The sequence below is a fragment of the Durio zibethinus genome, chromosome 24 (genome assembly GCF_047325235.1).
Source record: "Durio zibethinus cultivar Kanyao isolate XHJ-2024 chromosome 24, ASM4732523v1, whole genome shotgun sequence".
Taxonomy (NCBI): Eukaryota; Viridiplantae; Streptophyta; class Magnoliopsida; order Malvales; family Malvaceae; genus Durio; species Durio zibethinus.
In genome coordinates this window covers 7429393-7448151 of record NC_143185.1, presented here as the reverse complement: position 1 = coordinate 7448151, position 18759 = coordinate 7429393, and the positions used below count along the sequence as shown (strand labels likewise).

General features: G+C 30.7%; 1 protein-coding gene across 1 annotated transcript; it reads right to left on the bottom strand.

Annotated features, from left to right (window-relative positions):
- Positions 1-3706: 3706 nt before the first annotated feature.
- On the bottom strand, positions 3707-15317 carry LOC111316806 (protein TONSOKU-like). Its single transcript, XM_089753892.1, is given in 20 exon segments — positions 3707-4514; positions 4597-4714; positions 5036-5209; positions 5321-5443; positions 5571-5635; positions 5730-5834; positions 6064-6175; positions 6497-6609; positions 6807-6927; positions 7074-7174; positions 7715-7831; positions 8838-8985; positions 9394-9660; positions 9742-9785; positions 9876-10351; positions 10540-10638; positions 11466-11557; positions 11825-12001; positions 13261-14058; positions 14849-15317. Coding segments are annotated over 20 exon segments (4107 nt in total). The 5' UTR covers positions 15125-15317; the 3' UTR covers positions 3707-3933.
- Positions 15318-18759: the final 3442 nt, after the last annotated feature.

Here is an 18759-nt window from a genome sequence, read left to right as displayed (position 1 = left end):
AAACTTAGTTTAATTTCCTCAATGACTCCCAAATTTATTATGATAATGGCCAATCCACTATGGAGGAATGATCCATGCCCCAAATTAAGGGCAGGCCTTCATAAAAATGAACAATTGAAACTTAAATTGTGCAAAGGTATTAATAATGATCAATGACTGCAACAATGGTAAAGAATGAATTTTAGGTCCCACAACTATTAAACACTGAACCTAGCTTTTTAAAAGTGGAAAAAAAATACTAATTACTAGTAAAATTATTCATGATGTTCAGAATGAATGAATTCATACGTATACATATGGATATACGAGAAATTATTAAATAGACTCTTCATATACCAATTCAATTGTTAACCTAAACATTTATAATTTGGCATATCATCTAAAATAATAATGTCAACATGAACATTGTTTACTAATGTGGCAAAGTAATAATTATAATTGACATGTAATGAATTTGAAAGGAAAGATTTGTATAATAATTTCTCTTACAAAACTTACATTGCAACAATGGAAATACAAGGAGATGGAAAAAAATGCATCAATTACAGCAAAGCATTGAAATCAAAGTTATATGATGCCTGGGGTATATAAAAACACACTCACACACACACATATATATATATATAGCAGGTGGACAGCCAGGAAATTTTGCTACACAGGCTTAGATATATGAATTATTGGCAGTGTGACAAACAAGTTTACCTAACTCGAAATTATGTAGGCCAAGAGGGCAAAAAAAAAAAATAAAAAAGAAAAAGAAAATCTCATGGAATAGATTCCACCAGAGTGGATACTTCAATTGCATTGAGAATTGTTAAAAAAAAAAAAATCATAAAAGAAGATCATTTTTACAATAAATGATATGTCATAAGTGGTTGCATGCCCTTCACTTTTCGTACTATTTCAATGGCTACCTTATAATTACTACCACTAATTTCCTTTTGTTTCTCATATCATATAGAGTTAACCTCCCACTTTTTCCTTTTGTTGCTCGTGTAAAAGGAGCAAACCAAATTATTACCCTTCTCTTTCAATTTCGTTATGATAAAAAAAAAAAAATTTCTCATCCTCTTTCATATTATATTATATAAAGAAAAAAAGTCAAGAATTGTTAAAATGAATGAAATTATTAATTAAATTAATCTTTTGTTGATAAATTTTATTATTTAGATAAGTTAAAATAAATGAAGTTATCAATTGAGTCAATTTTTACTGAGTTTTATTATTTTAATTTAGGTAATATATATGATGAAAAATTTTTTTACATGAATTTAAAATATAATAATCAATTATATATGCGAGTACCTATGTCTCTCCCTTCGCCAACTTGATTATTAGATGATGGACTCTCAAATCATTGATGTTCATTTTCCTTTGCAGAAAAAATGCAGAGCAAAACATCAATTGCATTTCAATTTAAATTTCAATTAATTGGACATTATTACAATCTGAGCAGCCATAATTTCAGTACTACTGTAATAAATTATATATACTTTTATTTATATTCATTCATTCCTTCTGTATACAAATCCATTAATTTTCTATCATGAAAGAAAATAACATCATTATAAAATGCATCATCATCATTTACCCATGTCATTCTGTATGATGTTTATAATAATTATTATAATTATTATTCTATATAAATTTAATTAATTTATTTTATTCTCTAAAAATTACAATTCAATTTTTAATTATTAAAACATTCAATCATTTTACTCAAACAATGTTAATCAAAGCTCAAAACTGTTTTCTCCTATAATTTCTGAAATTTCACAGCCAAGTTCACTCATGAACATAACAACTAATTTTAGCAATTAAATATCCCACATCATAGATCTATTCATACTCCAACAAAAGAAAGTTAAATCCATAGTATCATTTACCTCATAATGCTAACACTATATGCATATGTATTATACCAATAGTGGAATTAGCCAATTATTTCTGTTTGTTTACACTTTTGTAAGCAAAGAAATTAACCATCATTTAGCTTAATTATAGAGGTTGAAAGCAAACTGATACCAATGATTTATTTTTGTCTTTTTCATTTAGTTTTTATTTAATCTTTGATAGGGGCTTTCCATTATTGAGATTCCATTTGTGTTCTATACCTAAAAGAGATTAAAGAACCAAACGTGTGCTTATTTATTTAATAAATAAATCCTGAATCCAAATACAATATGGATCATATAATCACTTGAATAATGTTTACAATCTAAACGTTCATTCAAACAACATCCGAGTAGCTGGTTCAACCATATGTGCTCATCTTAAAGAATTGAATTCGAATTTTCTCATTTTGAAAAGAAATTAAAAATATATCTTCTAATTAATTGTCATTTGTAGTGACTTAATTCTTTACCCAAAATTTTGAAACAATATACAAATAAGAAATCCTTTGGGTCTTTCCTAGGGAAAATTAAACTATATATGAGCTGAGGAGAATCATGTTCATCATAAAAAAAAGATTTGCCTACTTAACTTAATAGCATTATTATATATGAATAGGAAATTGCAGCAGAAAGAAAGAGAGAAGAAATACTTAAAATTTAAGAATACCCAAAAGGAGATATATCAAGCTTTTATTTTGTGATGATTTAAGGCTAATTTAGTCTTGCAGTTGAAAAAAGTTTGAATTAAAAAAGATACATTTAAACAATAAGATTAAAAATTTTAAATATTTGATATTATTATAAAAAAAATGTAAATAATTGAAATATCTAAAAATAAAAGTATAAAATAATAAAATATTATAAATATAGTGATAATAAAGTGATTTTTTTTATCTTTATGCACTTTTTCAATGGCAAAAACACCTAATGAGGAGTTTTCTTTTTTTAATTAAAAAAAAAAAACAAACTTTTAAACAGAAAAGCCAAATTCTTTTAGTGTTTAACATTGCATTGGGATTAAGAGCAATATTTTAATTAAAAAACTACTTTTAATAGCAATATTAAACGAGCTCTTAGACAGCTCAACATGTCCCCTGTTCAATGGTGAACAGAAGTTCATTTGATTTTAAAAATATTGCAGAATCTAAACTTGTCCCCTAATGATCATTTAAATGGCTATAAATTTAATATCTAAAGATATCCGAACATTTATTCAATAATTAATAAAAAAATTTGCAAATGCATGTATTTCCATGCTTAAAAGTAAAATAAATAAATAAAGTCACTCTCCTGAAAATAAAAAATAAGATTCGCCGTAATAAATACTTTTATAATTTAAAAAAAAAGTGAAAAGAAAAAATAAAAAAATTACAATTATATAAAAATGAACGAAAAAAAAGAATGAATATATTCAGTCGTACAATTATTTAGAAAAAAGAAAAAAATAACCACAAAATATTAAAATAAACAAATTCAAATTTTATTTTGAAGGAAAAGTAAAAATTATAGTATTTCTTATTAATAAATAAATTTTATTAACTTTTTTTAATTAATCTTTAGTTGATATCACTTTACCCTAACAACAAATTCAATCAAGTTTTATATATAAATAAATATATATATATATATATAAATGGTATAGAAGGCATTAGATCAATTCATCACATGAATTTAACTTAGTTTCGGCCTAAGCTTCACTTAGGCTGTTAGGAGAAGAAGAGATTAGATTAATCTAAATAAAATTCAGACTGCATGAATTACAAACGATTTTCTTTTTTGGATGTCACATATAGAATTTTAATAATTCTAGTTCATTGATAATTGATATGCTATCAAATATTTGTACACTTCCAATGAGTTAAGGCTAATTACAATTGTATTACAAATCATGGCAAAATATGGTTAAACCATGGCTAATAGAATCAACATATCATGGTACTGTGTTGCTATGATGCGCAGTTGTTCCTAAAAAGGGTGATTATACAACGTGCCAGAATGACTCGGAAGTAATGCTGCATGGTTATTGATGCTAATTTTTTCAGGGAATTGAAGAATTCCTGCAGGAACAAATTGAATCCTTTTTGCAGCAGGATTTAAATCTACAGCACTTATTTCCTTCAACTGACAAATGGACTATCTGATTCTCGATGTGCAGCCAAGATAAACCAACCCTTGAACCTGATGACCAAGCATCATGTAAAGCTTCTGAAGCTTGTACTGAGAACCCATTATTGCTAAGATCCAACACCTGCAACTGCTTTACCATGCCAATGGCAGCGGAAAGCTCTTGAATGAACTGGCATTCCAAGGACAAGTTTCTTTGGCATGAGCTTGCGCTTGCACAGCTGTCATCAAATCCGGATGCAGCTATTTCTACCCTTATCTCATCATCTTCACTATCAGCAACTCCAAGCTTACTGCAGTAGGTTTTAAGAGCACATAAGTGCTGTTCACCATCAAATTCCTTGGAAACACATGGATCAAGAGATGGTTCACATATGGCGTGGTTTGGCTGCAAGAATTCTGAACTCTCTTTTGTCGGTTTACCATATTGTATGGCCAACTGCTTGTCCATATCAGCATTGTCAGCAAGATTTAGCTCTTCTAGAAAGTCATTCTCTGCAAGGGATACCAACTTAGCAGTTAGAAAATTAGATTTTGATAGAAATATCAAAAATCATATTGGAATTGGTAATTTAACCTGCTAGTACGTGAATTATTTGAAGAATCCCAGCCATCCCCAGCTGACACTTGTTCTGGGTCAGAACTTTTAGACAACATTGAGGATTCATGAGCAGTGATGCTAAGGCATTGCCACCCTGTGTTCATAGCTCCAGTCATATTCCACAGAGAAAAGTAATCTTCAATTCAATGTCAGGATTTCAAAGCTGAAGAAAAAATATAGCATAAAGTTGGTTTGCAGTGAATGTTTCTTTCTTGCTCAATCTTATCTTTTCACAATTTAAGGTAAAACCATGTCAGGCGCACAAATAAAAGCTATAGATTTCCATTACATTCTGTCTAAATTAAATAAGAATGGTCATTATACTAGCCCCAGCAGAGAGTTAACTACACCCCTGTCCGAAATCCGAAATCTGATACAAGAGAAGTGTTGTAATCTGATATAAGACAAGACAAACCTCTTGCATAATGGGATTTCCTCCAAGGTTCAGCTCAAGAATGCCACTAATGAAAATAACATATGTGCTAAGTTCATAAATGTAAGTAGAGGTTATTCCACAATATGACAGATCAAGTTTCAAAGGCTCCTGAGTCGAGCTGAACAATGATTGAGTCAATCCTAGTGCTCCATCCTATAAATGACATCAGAACCCAACCACAAACCGAGGAAGAAACTTAACTCATACACTCAAAACAAACTGATATTTAATATAAAAAAATTAGGTGGCGTGAAATTTGCTTACAGTTCCTATACCAGTGCCCTCAAGCATCAGTCGTGACAAACATGAGGTTTTAGCAAGGTGGCAAAGGCCATCAACCACAGTCTTGCTTAGTTTTAAACCATTTAGACTAAGTTCTGAAAATCTGAAAACATAAAAAAAAAAAAAAGGAGCTTTAACATTAGCAAGCTTGAAGTTTAGGTGCTTCTCCATTTATAAATTATAAACTACATCAAGAAAAATGAAAAAAAATGTTCTGTTTATTTTAAACCTTTTTCAAAGTAGCAAGTTTGCCCAATAAATTACTGATGGCATTCCCAGAAATAGGGTTGTTATGTCCTGCCAAAATGATGATGCTTAGGGAGCTTTCCAGAAACAAATAATGAATTGAATAGAATTATTCACTGATTATTCACTGATTTGATAAGCATACCAATAAGAAGTTGTGATATTACAGATCCAGTATCCAGTGCATCAGCAACGTTATTAATTGTTCTAGAAGTAATGGAACACGACTCTACATTCAAGCTATACAGGGCTAAAGATCAAAGAGGAAATCAGCTGATATCTCAAGCAAGACAATCTATGTTGAATAAGATAAAGCATACTTTTATCTGACTTCGGACAGAGTCAACCCAGTGAAGCCTTGCCCAATTATTGGATATAAAACACCATTATTCCAAAAGCAAAAACTATATGATAAGCCATTTAGTAAATGTAATGAAGCTTATATCAAAATTGACTGAACAGTAGGGAATGAAATTTACCTCTGCACTTTTCAAGGATGGTTGAAAGATATGATCCACATGAATCAGTGAGACGGTTACCAGAGATATTAAGTACTTCAAGTCCTGTGAACAGAACAGGGCACTCACAAATCTAATGATTAGGGAAATATAAACATATTAGGATGCCAAAAGAAGGTGTTGGTTACCCTCAACTGCGATAACAATGAATTAGAAGCTTATTTTCTTTGAAGAATCTCAGTATTCTTGCAATATTTAAGAAGTGTAACATATAACTAATTAACTACCAGGCCAAAACTAAAAGGGTGCGTTCAAACATATATTGAACTTCAATACAAACAGAAAAGCTCATTGCAAAAGAAAGGATGTTTCTTTTAAAAGAGACTGAAACAAATTAAGTAAAATTGAAGCTCTGAATTGCAGAAAAAAGACAGTTATAACATAGGCTACCTACCTGGAATAAAGCAGTTGGACCAAATCTATTGCAATGCAAGTCCAGAGTCAAATCACCATATTTTGGGCCTGATGATGAAAAAAACTGTTGGAGTTTCTCCATTGTTCCATTTCCTGGAAAACAGCAACCAAATGGACCACTAATATCATAAAAGAATTCAGGATTATTAATTTTCAAGAAAAACTGCAACCTAAAATAACCAAACTGATTCTTTCTACAAGCATATCAAAGCAAATGGTTACTAAACAACTTGTAATCTGAACAAAGCATGGACACTGATGAAGATGGGGAAGCAATGGGATATTATCACCTAACAAGTTGTGAGAAAGATCTAGCATTGCAACCCCTTTGTGTGTATGCAAGGCATTCAACAGTGGAGTTACTGATATATCTTGCAGTTCACATTCAGACACATTGACTTCATCCTCTATCTGGTAAACAAAGAGTAGAAAATAGAATAAAACCATTTAGGCTTCCAAGTGGTAATGTAACAGGCTACCCTGTAGCAATTTGTAGAATACATAACAATATAGAAAGTAGAATCACCAACCAACTATTATTAAATCTTCATTCTTACCTCTGAAACATACAATTTTTTAAGCAACTTCATATTTGGTGCCTCAGACAATTCTTTGCAGCTGTCAACATACAGCTTCATCAAGCGCTTTTGGACCCATCCTGTGAAGATAACACATGAGATGTAAATTGTTTTACTTGCAAAGAAATTCATATAAAAAAAAAGTTATACTGAGATTATGATATGGAAGCTATCATGCACAGAGTAAGCTGGCTAACTATTTCTGTTTGAAAATGTTCAAGAAGTCCACAGCACCATGCATGCTAAACATGTGTCTTGACTGTAGAACATTAAGATTCATAATTCTGTTTGGTGAAAATGCTTTAAATGATCTTTATTCTGAAACATCTCAAAGAAGATGCACAAGATTAAACATTCAATAGAGCACACAAAACTGGATTAAACAGCTAAAAGGGTACTTTGCCATGCTAAAAAACTGGAATCCTGTTCATACAACTTGATTGACACTCTCCTTCACACAGGAGGTAGTGTTGGAATAAGAAAACTGAAATAACTAGTATAAACACAGTAGCACCACAATTCATATAACAGTAATTAAAGCTGCTGGAACTACTAGGGAAAAAAAAAAAAACAAGGTGATATCATTACTTCAGACTACAAAAACCAATTGTAACACATACCATTGATCAGCACATCAACCAAAACCTTATTCGGATGATTCCTAAGAGAATCAAAGTTTTCGAAGGACTCTAGAGGTCTTCCACCACATTCCATATTTTGAATGATAGGCAGTAGACCTAATAAGACACCATTCACAAAACAGTCAGTGATTTGGAATGAACAAAAGATAATTGGATAATGTCACAAATGGTCCTTGAATTATAGTGAAATGTTCAATGTGATACTTAGGCTTTAAAAATCTCTAATGTTGTACCTAAACTATGAATGTGTTAACTAATGTGGTATTTGGAGGGCTGTTTGTCAACCACATGTCATCATTGGAAGCTAATGATGTTAGGGGTGAGTACCACATTAGTTAATAATTCATAGTTCAAGAAACAGATTAGAGATTTTTAAAGTTCAGGTACCAAATTGAACATTTTATTATAGTTCAAGTGCCATTTGGAACATTAACCCAAAGATAATTAAATAAGAGTAACAATGCAGTTATTATGACAAATGATGAGTAAAGCAAAAAAGAAGAAATGGCGGGTAGCAACCCAAAAAACTTTTCAGTTCCTCTCACAAGAGCTTCATTCATTTGCTTTCTATGTAGTTATTAAATAAATGATGCCCAAAGCAATTCCTGATGGTATGCAATAAGTGCATGCACTATTACGGTGTCCTTAGGTAAATCTCCAAACATATAACCGTGTTTGACCCATGATTTTCACTACTAAGAGTTATACAATTCCTCATTGGGACCATTTGGTGACTTCAACTCTGAGTATCAAAGCCAGTTCTATGACATTTCACAGGCAAGCAACTTCAATGGTATCATACAAGCCACAGCCTCTGTAAAAGTACTGCCACTTCAAATAAATTGTTGGAGACATGAAATATTTGACCAGATTTTCAAAGCTGGTGGTTTGGTCAATCTCTTGAAACACTTTAATGTCCTTTCTTAATTTCAGTTACTGGAGAAGCATAAAGATTACTAAAGTTCTTCACGTTACTCACAATTTAATTGTAAAAAGTTGCTCTTTCAATCTAGATCACTAATACTTTCTAGCAAACTACAGCTCTCACCCACCCATAATTGACAAAATAAGAAACTTGTAAATTTTGACAACAAGTCCCTACCCTTTGATCTCTTCTCTAGAGGAAGCTGCAAATAGTATAAGCAAGCTAGTTCAATCTTCAAAGACTCAATGCTTATTTTATCACTAGCCATAAATGAGCTCACTACCACATGTATCATTTTGTCATCAATGTTGAATGTTATGCAGCCCTGCAAGTAGCACAACAGCACAAAATTAGCAGAATAAGCAAACAACAGAATTCAAAATTATAGCAACTTCACATAAAAGATGCATAAGAACTATCAAGGCCGCCTGTGCTTCACAAAAATGCATATGACCTTTCAAGAACCAATTTTGCATTAGAACATTGCATTCAATTTTCCTGACACATTGTTGGAATTCTGGCATAAGGAGAAGGTAAAGGATAAGGCACAGATTTCAGAGGAGGGAATGAGAATCTAACACTTCTTATTTATTATTTATTGACAAACATGTCAAAGAAAACTGCATTGGCAGTGCTACCTACTGCTTTTGTACATTCTACATTTTCCATAACAAGAATGACAACAATAACTTATCAAATTAAGCCGTAGATAAGAAAAATGAGAAATACTCACATCATCCTCATTATCAGTAGTATACAACTTGAGATGAGGAGAATTATGTCCATGCAGTAATTTTTCAGAAGCAATGATGTCACATTTCAAAGTGCTAGCAGCAAAATCAGAACCAATAACAACTTCAGCATCGGTCAGAGATCTGTTAATTTTTCCATTTGAAACAGTTATTCTTGGGCTCACGGATTTGTATGAACAAGTGCTTTCTTCAATATTGACAAGATTGCAGCGCCTGCTAGGACTTTTGGAGGCAACTGGTGAGAAATCCTGCAAACCAAAAGGATAAGCAATTGTGCACCAACTTGACAAGGTTAAAAATATTCAGGACTACTCCAGTTGCTTGTATACCTGCAATTTATAATCAAAACTGGCTGGACCACTTTTACTCTTAACTGCAGTCAGGTAAAAAATACATCTAAGTTATTACCTTAACCTTTAACAGGACCCAAAAAATAGATCATATCTCAAATACACTAACTCACATTCATCTGAAGCAGCAACATCAACTGAGCGTTTATGCAGCCTTCTTGCTGAGCATTCTACTTCATCATGCACGTCACCTTCATCTTCTGAAAGGACAACAAGGACACGTTTACGGCCAACAACTATTTGCTGATTACTGGTTGATTTAGACAAACATTTTAGAAAAGTTTCATGTGGCTCGATAGAAATATTGTATTTTCTTGTGTGAGCTGTTTTATTTTTGGGTGATCTTTGGCTGTGTCGGATAAGTGAAATTAGAGGTAAATCATCATTCAGCTCTCCACTAGAAGCTAACGATGCGGATCTATTAGAATTGCATTTACTCATCACCTCCAAGTATGCATTAGACATGTTATCGAAGCAATGATCATCCCCTTCTGTGTCTGTTTCAGAACAGCAATCCATTGCAATATGATTTGCTTCAAGTTCCTCAACTTTTGACTGCTTCAATTTGTCAATTTCAAGCAGCAACCTCCTAGAATAGCAGCTTGCTTCAGCAATAATAAAGACCAATGTCGAAAATATTATGAATCTATATTTGAACCCTCAAAATCTTAAAAACTAAACAAATCATCTTTTGAACCTTAGAAACTCCAATTTTACAGGTCATAAAAGTTACAAGCACGCAACTAGCTAATCAAGGCTCATTTAACCAAAATTTACCTGGCCTCTTCAACATTTTCAAATCTTATCATCTGGCTATAGTGCATATTCTTGAGTGCATAAATCTGAACGGAAGGAAGCTTAGCTTCAGCAGCAATCCTGCAGTATGAGATAACATAACAACGTTAAACATTCGGACTTAAAAAACAAGTAGGAGTTAACTAGGATGATTTGTTATAAAAAGAATTTAAAAATAAAAAAAATGACCCGATGTGCAAGGATGATAATGATTTAGTCAAGCAAAGCAAACAATCAGAAATTTTTTGTTGCAAAGACTTGCAATTTGCTAAATGGTACAAGACATTGCTTTTGAATACCTTTTAGTTGTAACTTCAACAATCAACAACTAAAAATAAAAACCAAAGCATCCAATAACTGCAAAACAAACAATAGTTGCATCCTTTGATTGCACTAATTAAATTTAGCATTTTTTAATAACTTCCGAATGTGAAAGATGGTACTCATAAATGTGAGGTCTCTTTTGCAGCCTCTGAAATTGACACTTCTATTGTGTCCCAAAAATCAGGTTATTAGTCATCATATGCATTATATATCATACTCATCATATATTAGTCATTATTCTATAAATACTTAAGTTGCCTATCATACAGCGCACTGTAGTGTTATCATATAATCCATAAATTACAAAGATTGGCACTCCTACACTTGTAATGTATATTCATGAGAGCTTAAAGGGCAGACTTCATTGAAGGATCTATTTCCATTTGTACCCCAAATAGTAGGAAATAAGAAATTGACATTTCTTTTTTCAGAAACTTTTGCCATTTCAAAGAATTTTGCACCAAATGATTTTTAGCATGGCTGATTCCAAAACTTTGGAAATGGAAAAAGTAAACAAACAATTGAAAAATTGCCAAAAGGTACCTAAAAAAGTAAAGAACAGAAAAAAAAAAAAAAAAAAAAACCTGTAGCCTTCTTTAAATGCCTCAAGTGCTCCAGTCCAGTCACCATTGCAGTCCAAAACATCACCTATATTAATTTTTGCCAATGCTTGACCCTGAAACTAATAAGTCTATAATCTATCCACCTCCAAACATAAAAAACATTCATGAACAAGGAATAGACTACAGAACCCTTCCCTAAAGCAAGACCAACACTATATTTGAATCCCAAGTAACACAAACTAAGTTTTGTACTTGGATTATTAGGGTGATCTACAAATAAAATACGTAAAATAATTGTTACTTTCAGTTTAATTATACTTGTAAAACAACAAAAATATGAGTCATATATCAACAGATCGTAAAACCAATACCAAGCCCACCTCCAGATTTCCAATTGACTTGTATCCTTCCCAACTCTTTGTGTACCATTTAATGGCTTTGCTGAAGTCCCTGAGCTTCTGGTATGATTCCCCGACAACTAAAAATGCATCACTTAGCTTTTCCTTATCACAAAGTTCACTTGCTATACGCTTTTTCCTTTTTGCATATTCATGATGCTAAACATAAATTTTCAAAACATAAGCACAACTGTATTGAATATGCAAGAGCACATTGGAAGTTGTCACCTACTATAATTACTTGCAGATTATACATCCTGCCAAGATATTCCCAATATAAACAAAAGTGATGCTAAAATCGAACATGAAAATGCCACAATCTGAAAAATGAGATTTCTAGATTAAAACTCTGAATACACACCAACAATCAGCTCCGATGTATATTAAGAAAAGAAGATGGTTTATTTCCACTGTGGAAACCATTTAAGCCTTATATACGCCTAAAAAAATTTAAGAAACTTATCCATCTCTTGGTTTTAGGTCTTCCTATAGTCTAGGTCTTGTTTGTCTTCTTTCAAGAAGTCAAACAACATTGCCTTCCTTGAATCACTGAACAACAGTTCTAGGATATGTGCACTACTAGCTGTACAAATTCATGTTTCTGTAGACAAATAAGAGAATAACTTTTTCCAGTTTCCTTACAGAAATTTTAATTGATGCTACAAAGACTCACTTTGGACAGCCTAGGTAATTTCTCTTTCCCCTACTTTTCTATTTTCTATTATCCACTAAAAAGGGTTTAGAGCCTAATGATACTGGATCATGCTTATTCTTGAACATCCCTGAATTAACTTTTCTTCTGCTTTATTCACTTTTTATACATGCACCAAATCTTTCTAAAACTAGACAATAATCTCTTGGTATAACAAAAGAGTAATTTGCCTAAAACTAAAAAAGTACAAAATAAATGAGCTGCCATCTAATTTCATTAAGCATCTAGAATATCTATTTGATATTACTATCAGTTTTCTTTAGTTATATAATGTGTTAATATACTCTTTACCCTTCATAGCATACCAATAACAAAAAAGGAAAAAGATGTAAAAGAGATGGCAAAAAACAATCCCATCCATGCTATTTATTACATTCAACTATAAAAAGGAACATCGGAATAGGGTGAATCAAACTCCTCAAACCCATTTCCACAACCAGCATTTTAGACAAAGCAAGCTTAGGGAGAAAAGCTTTTGAACCAAAGAAAAACAGCATGTGGAGGAGCATTTAATTTGAAACCTTACTGATAGGATAACAAAAACCAAGAATTCTGTGCAATCGTGTCCAATGCACAGATTTCATGGGGATTTAAAATAATGATGATAATAATTGGATGCTGTGTCAAAGATGTCTTCTGTGCTAATATGCAGTTATGCTTGAAAAGAGACAAAAGCAAGGAAAATTCATGTGAAACAGGGACTAACCTTCGGCCATGCAAAGATCGTAGCTGATTTCTCAATGAGATGATCAAGACAGGAATGCTGCAATAGCAGAAACTTACGCTTCTGTGGTGTTCCATTTGCAATAGCCATGCTTCTTTTCAGCTTCTTGAGATTTTGCTCTTCTTTTTTCAGTTCATTCATTACATTTATAGCTTCCTTCACAGTCTTAATGTTTTGATTAATTTACGCTGCTAAAGCATCCTCATCTTCCAGGGATTTTGCCAAATCAAGTGCCTTCTGGTAGCAAAGTATCACCTCATCATGCCTTTGAACCCTGTAATGCAACTCACCAAGATTAATGTACCCTTTTGCCTCTCCTTGCCGCTGCCCAATTCTCTTGCAAATCATTATGTCTTTCTCAATATGCTCACGTGCTTCATCCCACCTCCTCAACTCCATATAAACATTTCCCAGATTGTGATGAAGCCTACTACACCCATCATCATCTTCGATGACTTCCTCTGCATCACATATCTTCAAACCTTTAGTGAGAAATTTCAATGCTTCATCCAAGTTATCAAGGTCCATTTCAAGCATTCCTATATTATTGTGTGCATCGATATACTCTTTGACAAAAGAAGACTTATTATTAGGAGGGTTCTCCTCGAGAGTCTGAGCAAGCTTCATGGCAGACTTGAAATACTTTTTGGCATTCTGAACCAAGTAATGGTCATCATCAGATTTTAGAAACATTTCATGGTAGGTATGTCCAAGTTGTGTGCTGGCTCTTTGCTTCTCAACAAGATCATTGGCATCCTAAGCAAGGTCCAAATGTTTTTTCTGCAATAAAAAAAATTAATAATTAATTATCAATCAGAAATACACTAAACTAAATTTTAGTTTTTGGTGCATAGGAGACAGACTGGGTTTTGTGCTACAAAGTGCGAGGTAAATCTCCTCCAAGTCCCACCCCAACCCCAGCCACAAGATTTAAACCTAAGACATCCAAGTTGGAGTCTCAAGTTCTAAATATTGGAGCATTCCCTTGAGAATATTAAACTCATTACTAGCTTTTTTGTAGCCTAAGATACTCCATCTACAGACAACAGAAGATACTGTGACTAGAGTAATTGAAAATCTACGTTCGTGTTGCAATTAGCCTACTAATTATTTGCCTCAAAACAACGAAAATTCAATATCACCTATTAAACCCCACATTTTCCGTTATGTTTATTGCACTTTCTCTCCACTACAGAAGATATTGTGACTAATTAGCCCACTAATTATTTGCCTCAAAACAACAAAGATTCAATATCACCTACTAAACCCCACATTCCTTTATGTTTATTGCACTTTCTTTCCACCCAAACAGACCATAATCTAATTCATGTTCCACAATTTAAATTTCCGTTGGAATTTTCTTTCACATTCCGCGCTTCATATCTCCCCAAAACCCCATTTAAATTAAAAAAAAAAAAAAATACTCAAAGCCTGAAAACCCATTTATCTCAACAAAATTAACAAATCAACCCCAAAACCTCTGTTCTCACCAGACCACTTAATAAACACTAAAAGATCAAATCTTCTCAACAGAATCAACAACAAAAAAAAGAAAAGAAAAAGAGATTACCTGATAAATTAAGGCGTCCTTGTAGTGTTCCAACCTGAGATAGACCTCACCAATAGACTGACAAGTGGGAAGCAACTGTTTTTCAGGCAAATACTTGTTGGAAACATTGTAATCGATTCGAAACCACTTGAGTGCCTCTACATACTCTCCCCTATTCTTCAGAATATCTCCAATTACATTTGCCCACCTCGCCTCTTCCTGCCTATTCCCTTCCTCTTTGGCTTTCCTGTACGCACGCTTCGCCATGCTTATCTGTAATTCCTCGCCGCGAGCCATGTCAGACGTTAATTGGCGATCTTTGTCTGGAAACTGGAAAGTTTTAACTTTTGTTTGAGGCCAAGGGGAGTTTGCCGGTTTGAGAATAGGATTGCTTTGGTTTTTCAATCTCCCGCCAAAACTTTGATCCCGTCCACACCCAATTCAGCTTTTGGACCGGACTTTTTTTCACGGAATTCACTGATACTAAGCATGAGAGTTTTTAAATTTTTAAAATTCAAAATTTTAAATGTTAGATTTTGAAATGAATCAATTTAAAATAATAGAATTTATAATTGTATTTTTTATAATTATTTTTAAATAAATTTAAATATTAAAATTTAATGAGATAAAAAAATAATTATAATAGAAATTAATGATATTGAAAATAAAAATTAAAAATTAAAAAATATATGCAAAATGAATGTCATTAGGTCCATTTAGATAAATAATAAAATTAGTTATAGTGAAATTAAAAACAATAATAAAAGTTATTATAACTATTATTAAACAAAAATTACCATAATTACGATTGAAAGAAATTTTAATAAGAAATTTACACTAAATGACTTTTATTGGAATTGGTATTTTAATTCAACTAGTAGTGATTAAAGCTTAACTACACTTAACTAGAGGTGCAATTCCATCCAAACATAGGCTAGATTTATAAAAATGTGTAGATATTGATATAGGGTGATCATTATGATTTTTGAAATGATTTACACACGTTTATTAAATCATCGTATTTAGTAAACATTTAGAGCGTGTTTGGTTCGTGAAATTTTAAATTATAAGAAAAAATATAATTCTTGAAAAAGTATGATACCTAGAATTTTTTTTTTATTGTTAAGACATTTTGTATTCAAATTCATTCGATTGGTTAAAAAAATCACATATATTAATTTTTAAATAATTACTATAATCTCTTTAACATATATGATGACAATTTTTTACTAATTTTTATTAATAATAAATACTCAAATGACAAATAATGCCTTTAACAGTAATATTTTTTAAAAAAAAATATTCAAGATATTTTTTATTCAAAAATATCTTAAATAATCCCTTTTAAAATATATCAAGAGATTATTTAAGATATTTTTGATCAAAATGCCTTAAATACTCTTTTAAAATTTTTTGAAAGGCATTATTTAAAGCATTTTTGGTAAAAAAAAAAAACACATTAAATAATACCCTTCAATTTTTTAAAGTAGTTCAATTAGTTAGAGCATATGGCTAATAACCATAAAGTCATAAGTTCAACCCTTCCCTTTGGCGTTTATTTTTCGGATTACTTATAAGATTTTTTTTAGATTATTTAAGATATTTTTTGGTCAAAAAACGCTTTAAATAATGCTAATCAATTTTTTAAGGGATTATTTTAAGGTATTTTTGGCTAAAAAAAGCATTAAATAATCCTATTCAATTTTTTGTAATGAATTATTTAAGGTATTTTTTAGCCAAAAATACCTTAAATAATCTTAAAAAATTAATTCTTAAGACCTTGCTGCTCAAAACTAAAGAATTGACTGAAGTTACTTACAGGTCCTTTACTACTACCATGCTAAAAATTGATAAAAAGTACCTTTCTTCCTAGTTTGTCCATCAAGATCAATGTAACAAATGATCCTGACAAATTTACGATTCCCATAAATGTGTTTGGAAACATCTTATAGCCATTTCGTATAAAGAAGCCCATGCATTCTTCTAATATTATATTTTTAATAGGAGGTTGCATTTTATGTTTTGCTGCTGTTCATAGGGTTCATCATATTTTTTATTGCTTGATAATCTTCAGGGTGGTGTTAAATTTTGAATTTAATTATTATTATTAAAACTTGTTATTATCACTAAAACTTGTTTATTGTTAATACTGTGGTTTTTATAAAAAAAAAATATTGTGTGAACTATAAATAAAAGTTGTCCCGGGGCAACTTAACAATGTAAAAACAAACAATTTAAGGGTAATTTTGGGCTTAAAAAACCTCCATAAGCTTCATTTAATAAGATCAATTTCTACACTTCCTAATTCAACAATTCTGCAAGAAAAACAAAACCAAAGAATTCTCTTTATCCTCAGTCTCAAGCTTCATATGCCATTGTTTATGATTCTTTTTTAACCATGGTTTGTTGTTTTTAACAAGAAAGTCTATGTTTCTTCTTTCTTTTCTCTGTTGATACTGTCAATCTATAATGTTGTTTTTTCTTTCTCCATCTCTTAATGCTTATAGATTTGTTTTTGGGTTTCCTTTAATTCCTTTCATGCATTTGTAGTGTTTTCTTTTTATAAGTAATTTTTGTTTGCTTTGTTGATTGTTTAGGAACAAGAAAGAAATGTTGTGGCAAAAGTACAAAGATTTTTTAAAGTTCAAGTTTGGGATTGTAAAGAATTGCAACTATAAAATGGTGCATGCAAGCGGTTGGCATTCGAACATTTTTTTTTCCTTAGCTAATATTGATCTACCAAGTTGGATTTTAATGTTTAAAAGTAAGTGATTTTGAAACCCTTCAATCTGATATATTTCCTTTGAACAAAAAAAATGGCATATGGGTTGGATGTTGATCATTATTTCAATTTTGGTCATTTGGGTTGCTTTTCTTTAAAAGATTTTCCTTTCTCCCTCATCGCACTCCAAGCCCACGTTTTTAAATGATGGTCAGTTTAATTTTTTAAAGATTTTTAATAAATACTAGTTTTTGGCACGTGTGTAAAACATGTGTAATTCTTATATTTAAAAATTCATTTCAATAAATAATTTTTTTATATTATGATAATAATGATAAATACTAATAATTTGATTTTGATTTTGATAAAATATAAGTAAAATTTGATAATTTTTGTATAATTTTGATTTTGATAACCTTCTATATAATATTGGAAACTTATTATATAAATTTGGTAATCATTTATATAATTTTGATAATTTTTTTATAAAATTTTAATAACTTTTTGAAGTAATTTTAGTAATCTTTTGATAATTTATGATATATTTTTAATAATTATTGATAAAATTTATGTCATCATATATTCAATAATAGATTCTCATAAGAAAACATGGGTTTAGTTTAAGATAATTTTCTTTTTATACAATAACATCATTGTTTCATTTAAATTTAAAATTTTTGTTCACTAAATTTTTTTAATAAATAAGATCATGGTAAGTTTATCCTAATCTCTCAAGATAAAATTTTTAACTATTTTTGCTAATAATCAATATTCAATTGATTAATTCTTATTTTTCAAAATTCTTTGTAATAAATCATTTTTTATATTATGATAATAATGATAAATGCCAATAATTTAATTTTAATTTTGATATAATATAAATAAAATTTAATAATTTTTATATAATTTTGATTTTGATAGCCTTTGATAAAATTTTGGTAACCTTCTATATAATTTTGATAACTTATAATATAATTTTGGTAACCATTGATACAATTTTGGTAATTCCTAATAAAATTTTGGTAACTTTTTGATGTAATTTAAGTAATATTTTGATAAGTTACGATATATTTTTGGTAATTATTGATAAAATTTGTGTCATCATATATTTAACAATAAATTATTATAGGAAAGCATGAGCTCAGTTCTAGTATAAGATAATTTTTTTGTACAATAACATTATTATTTCATTTAAATTTAGAATTTTTGT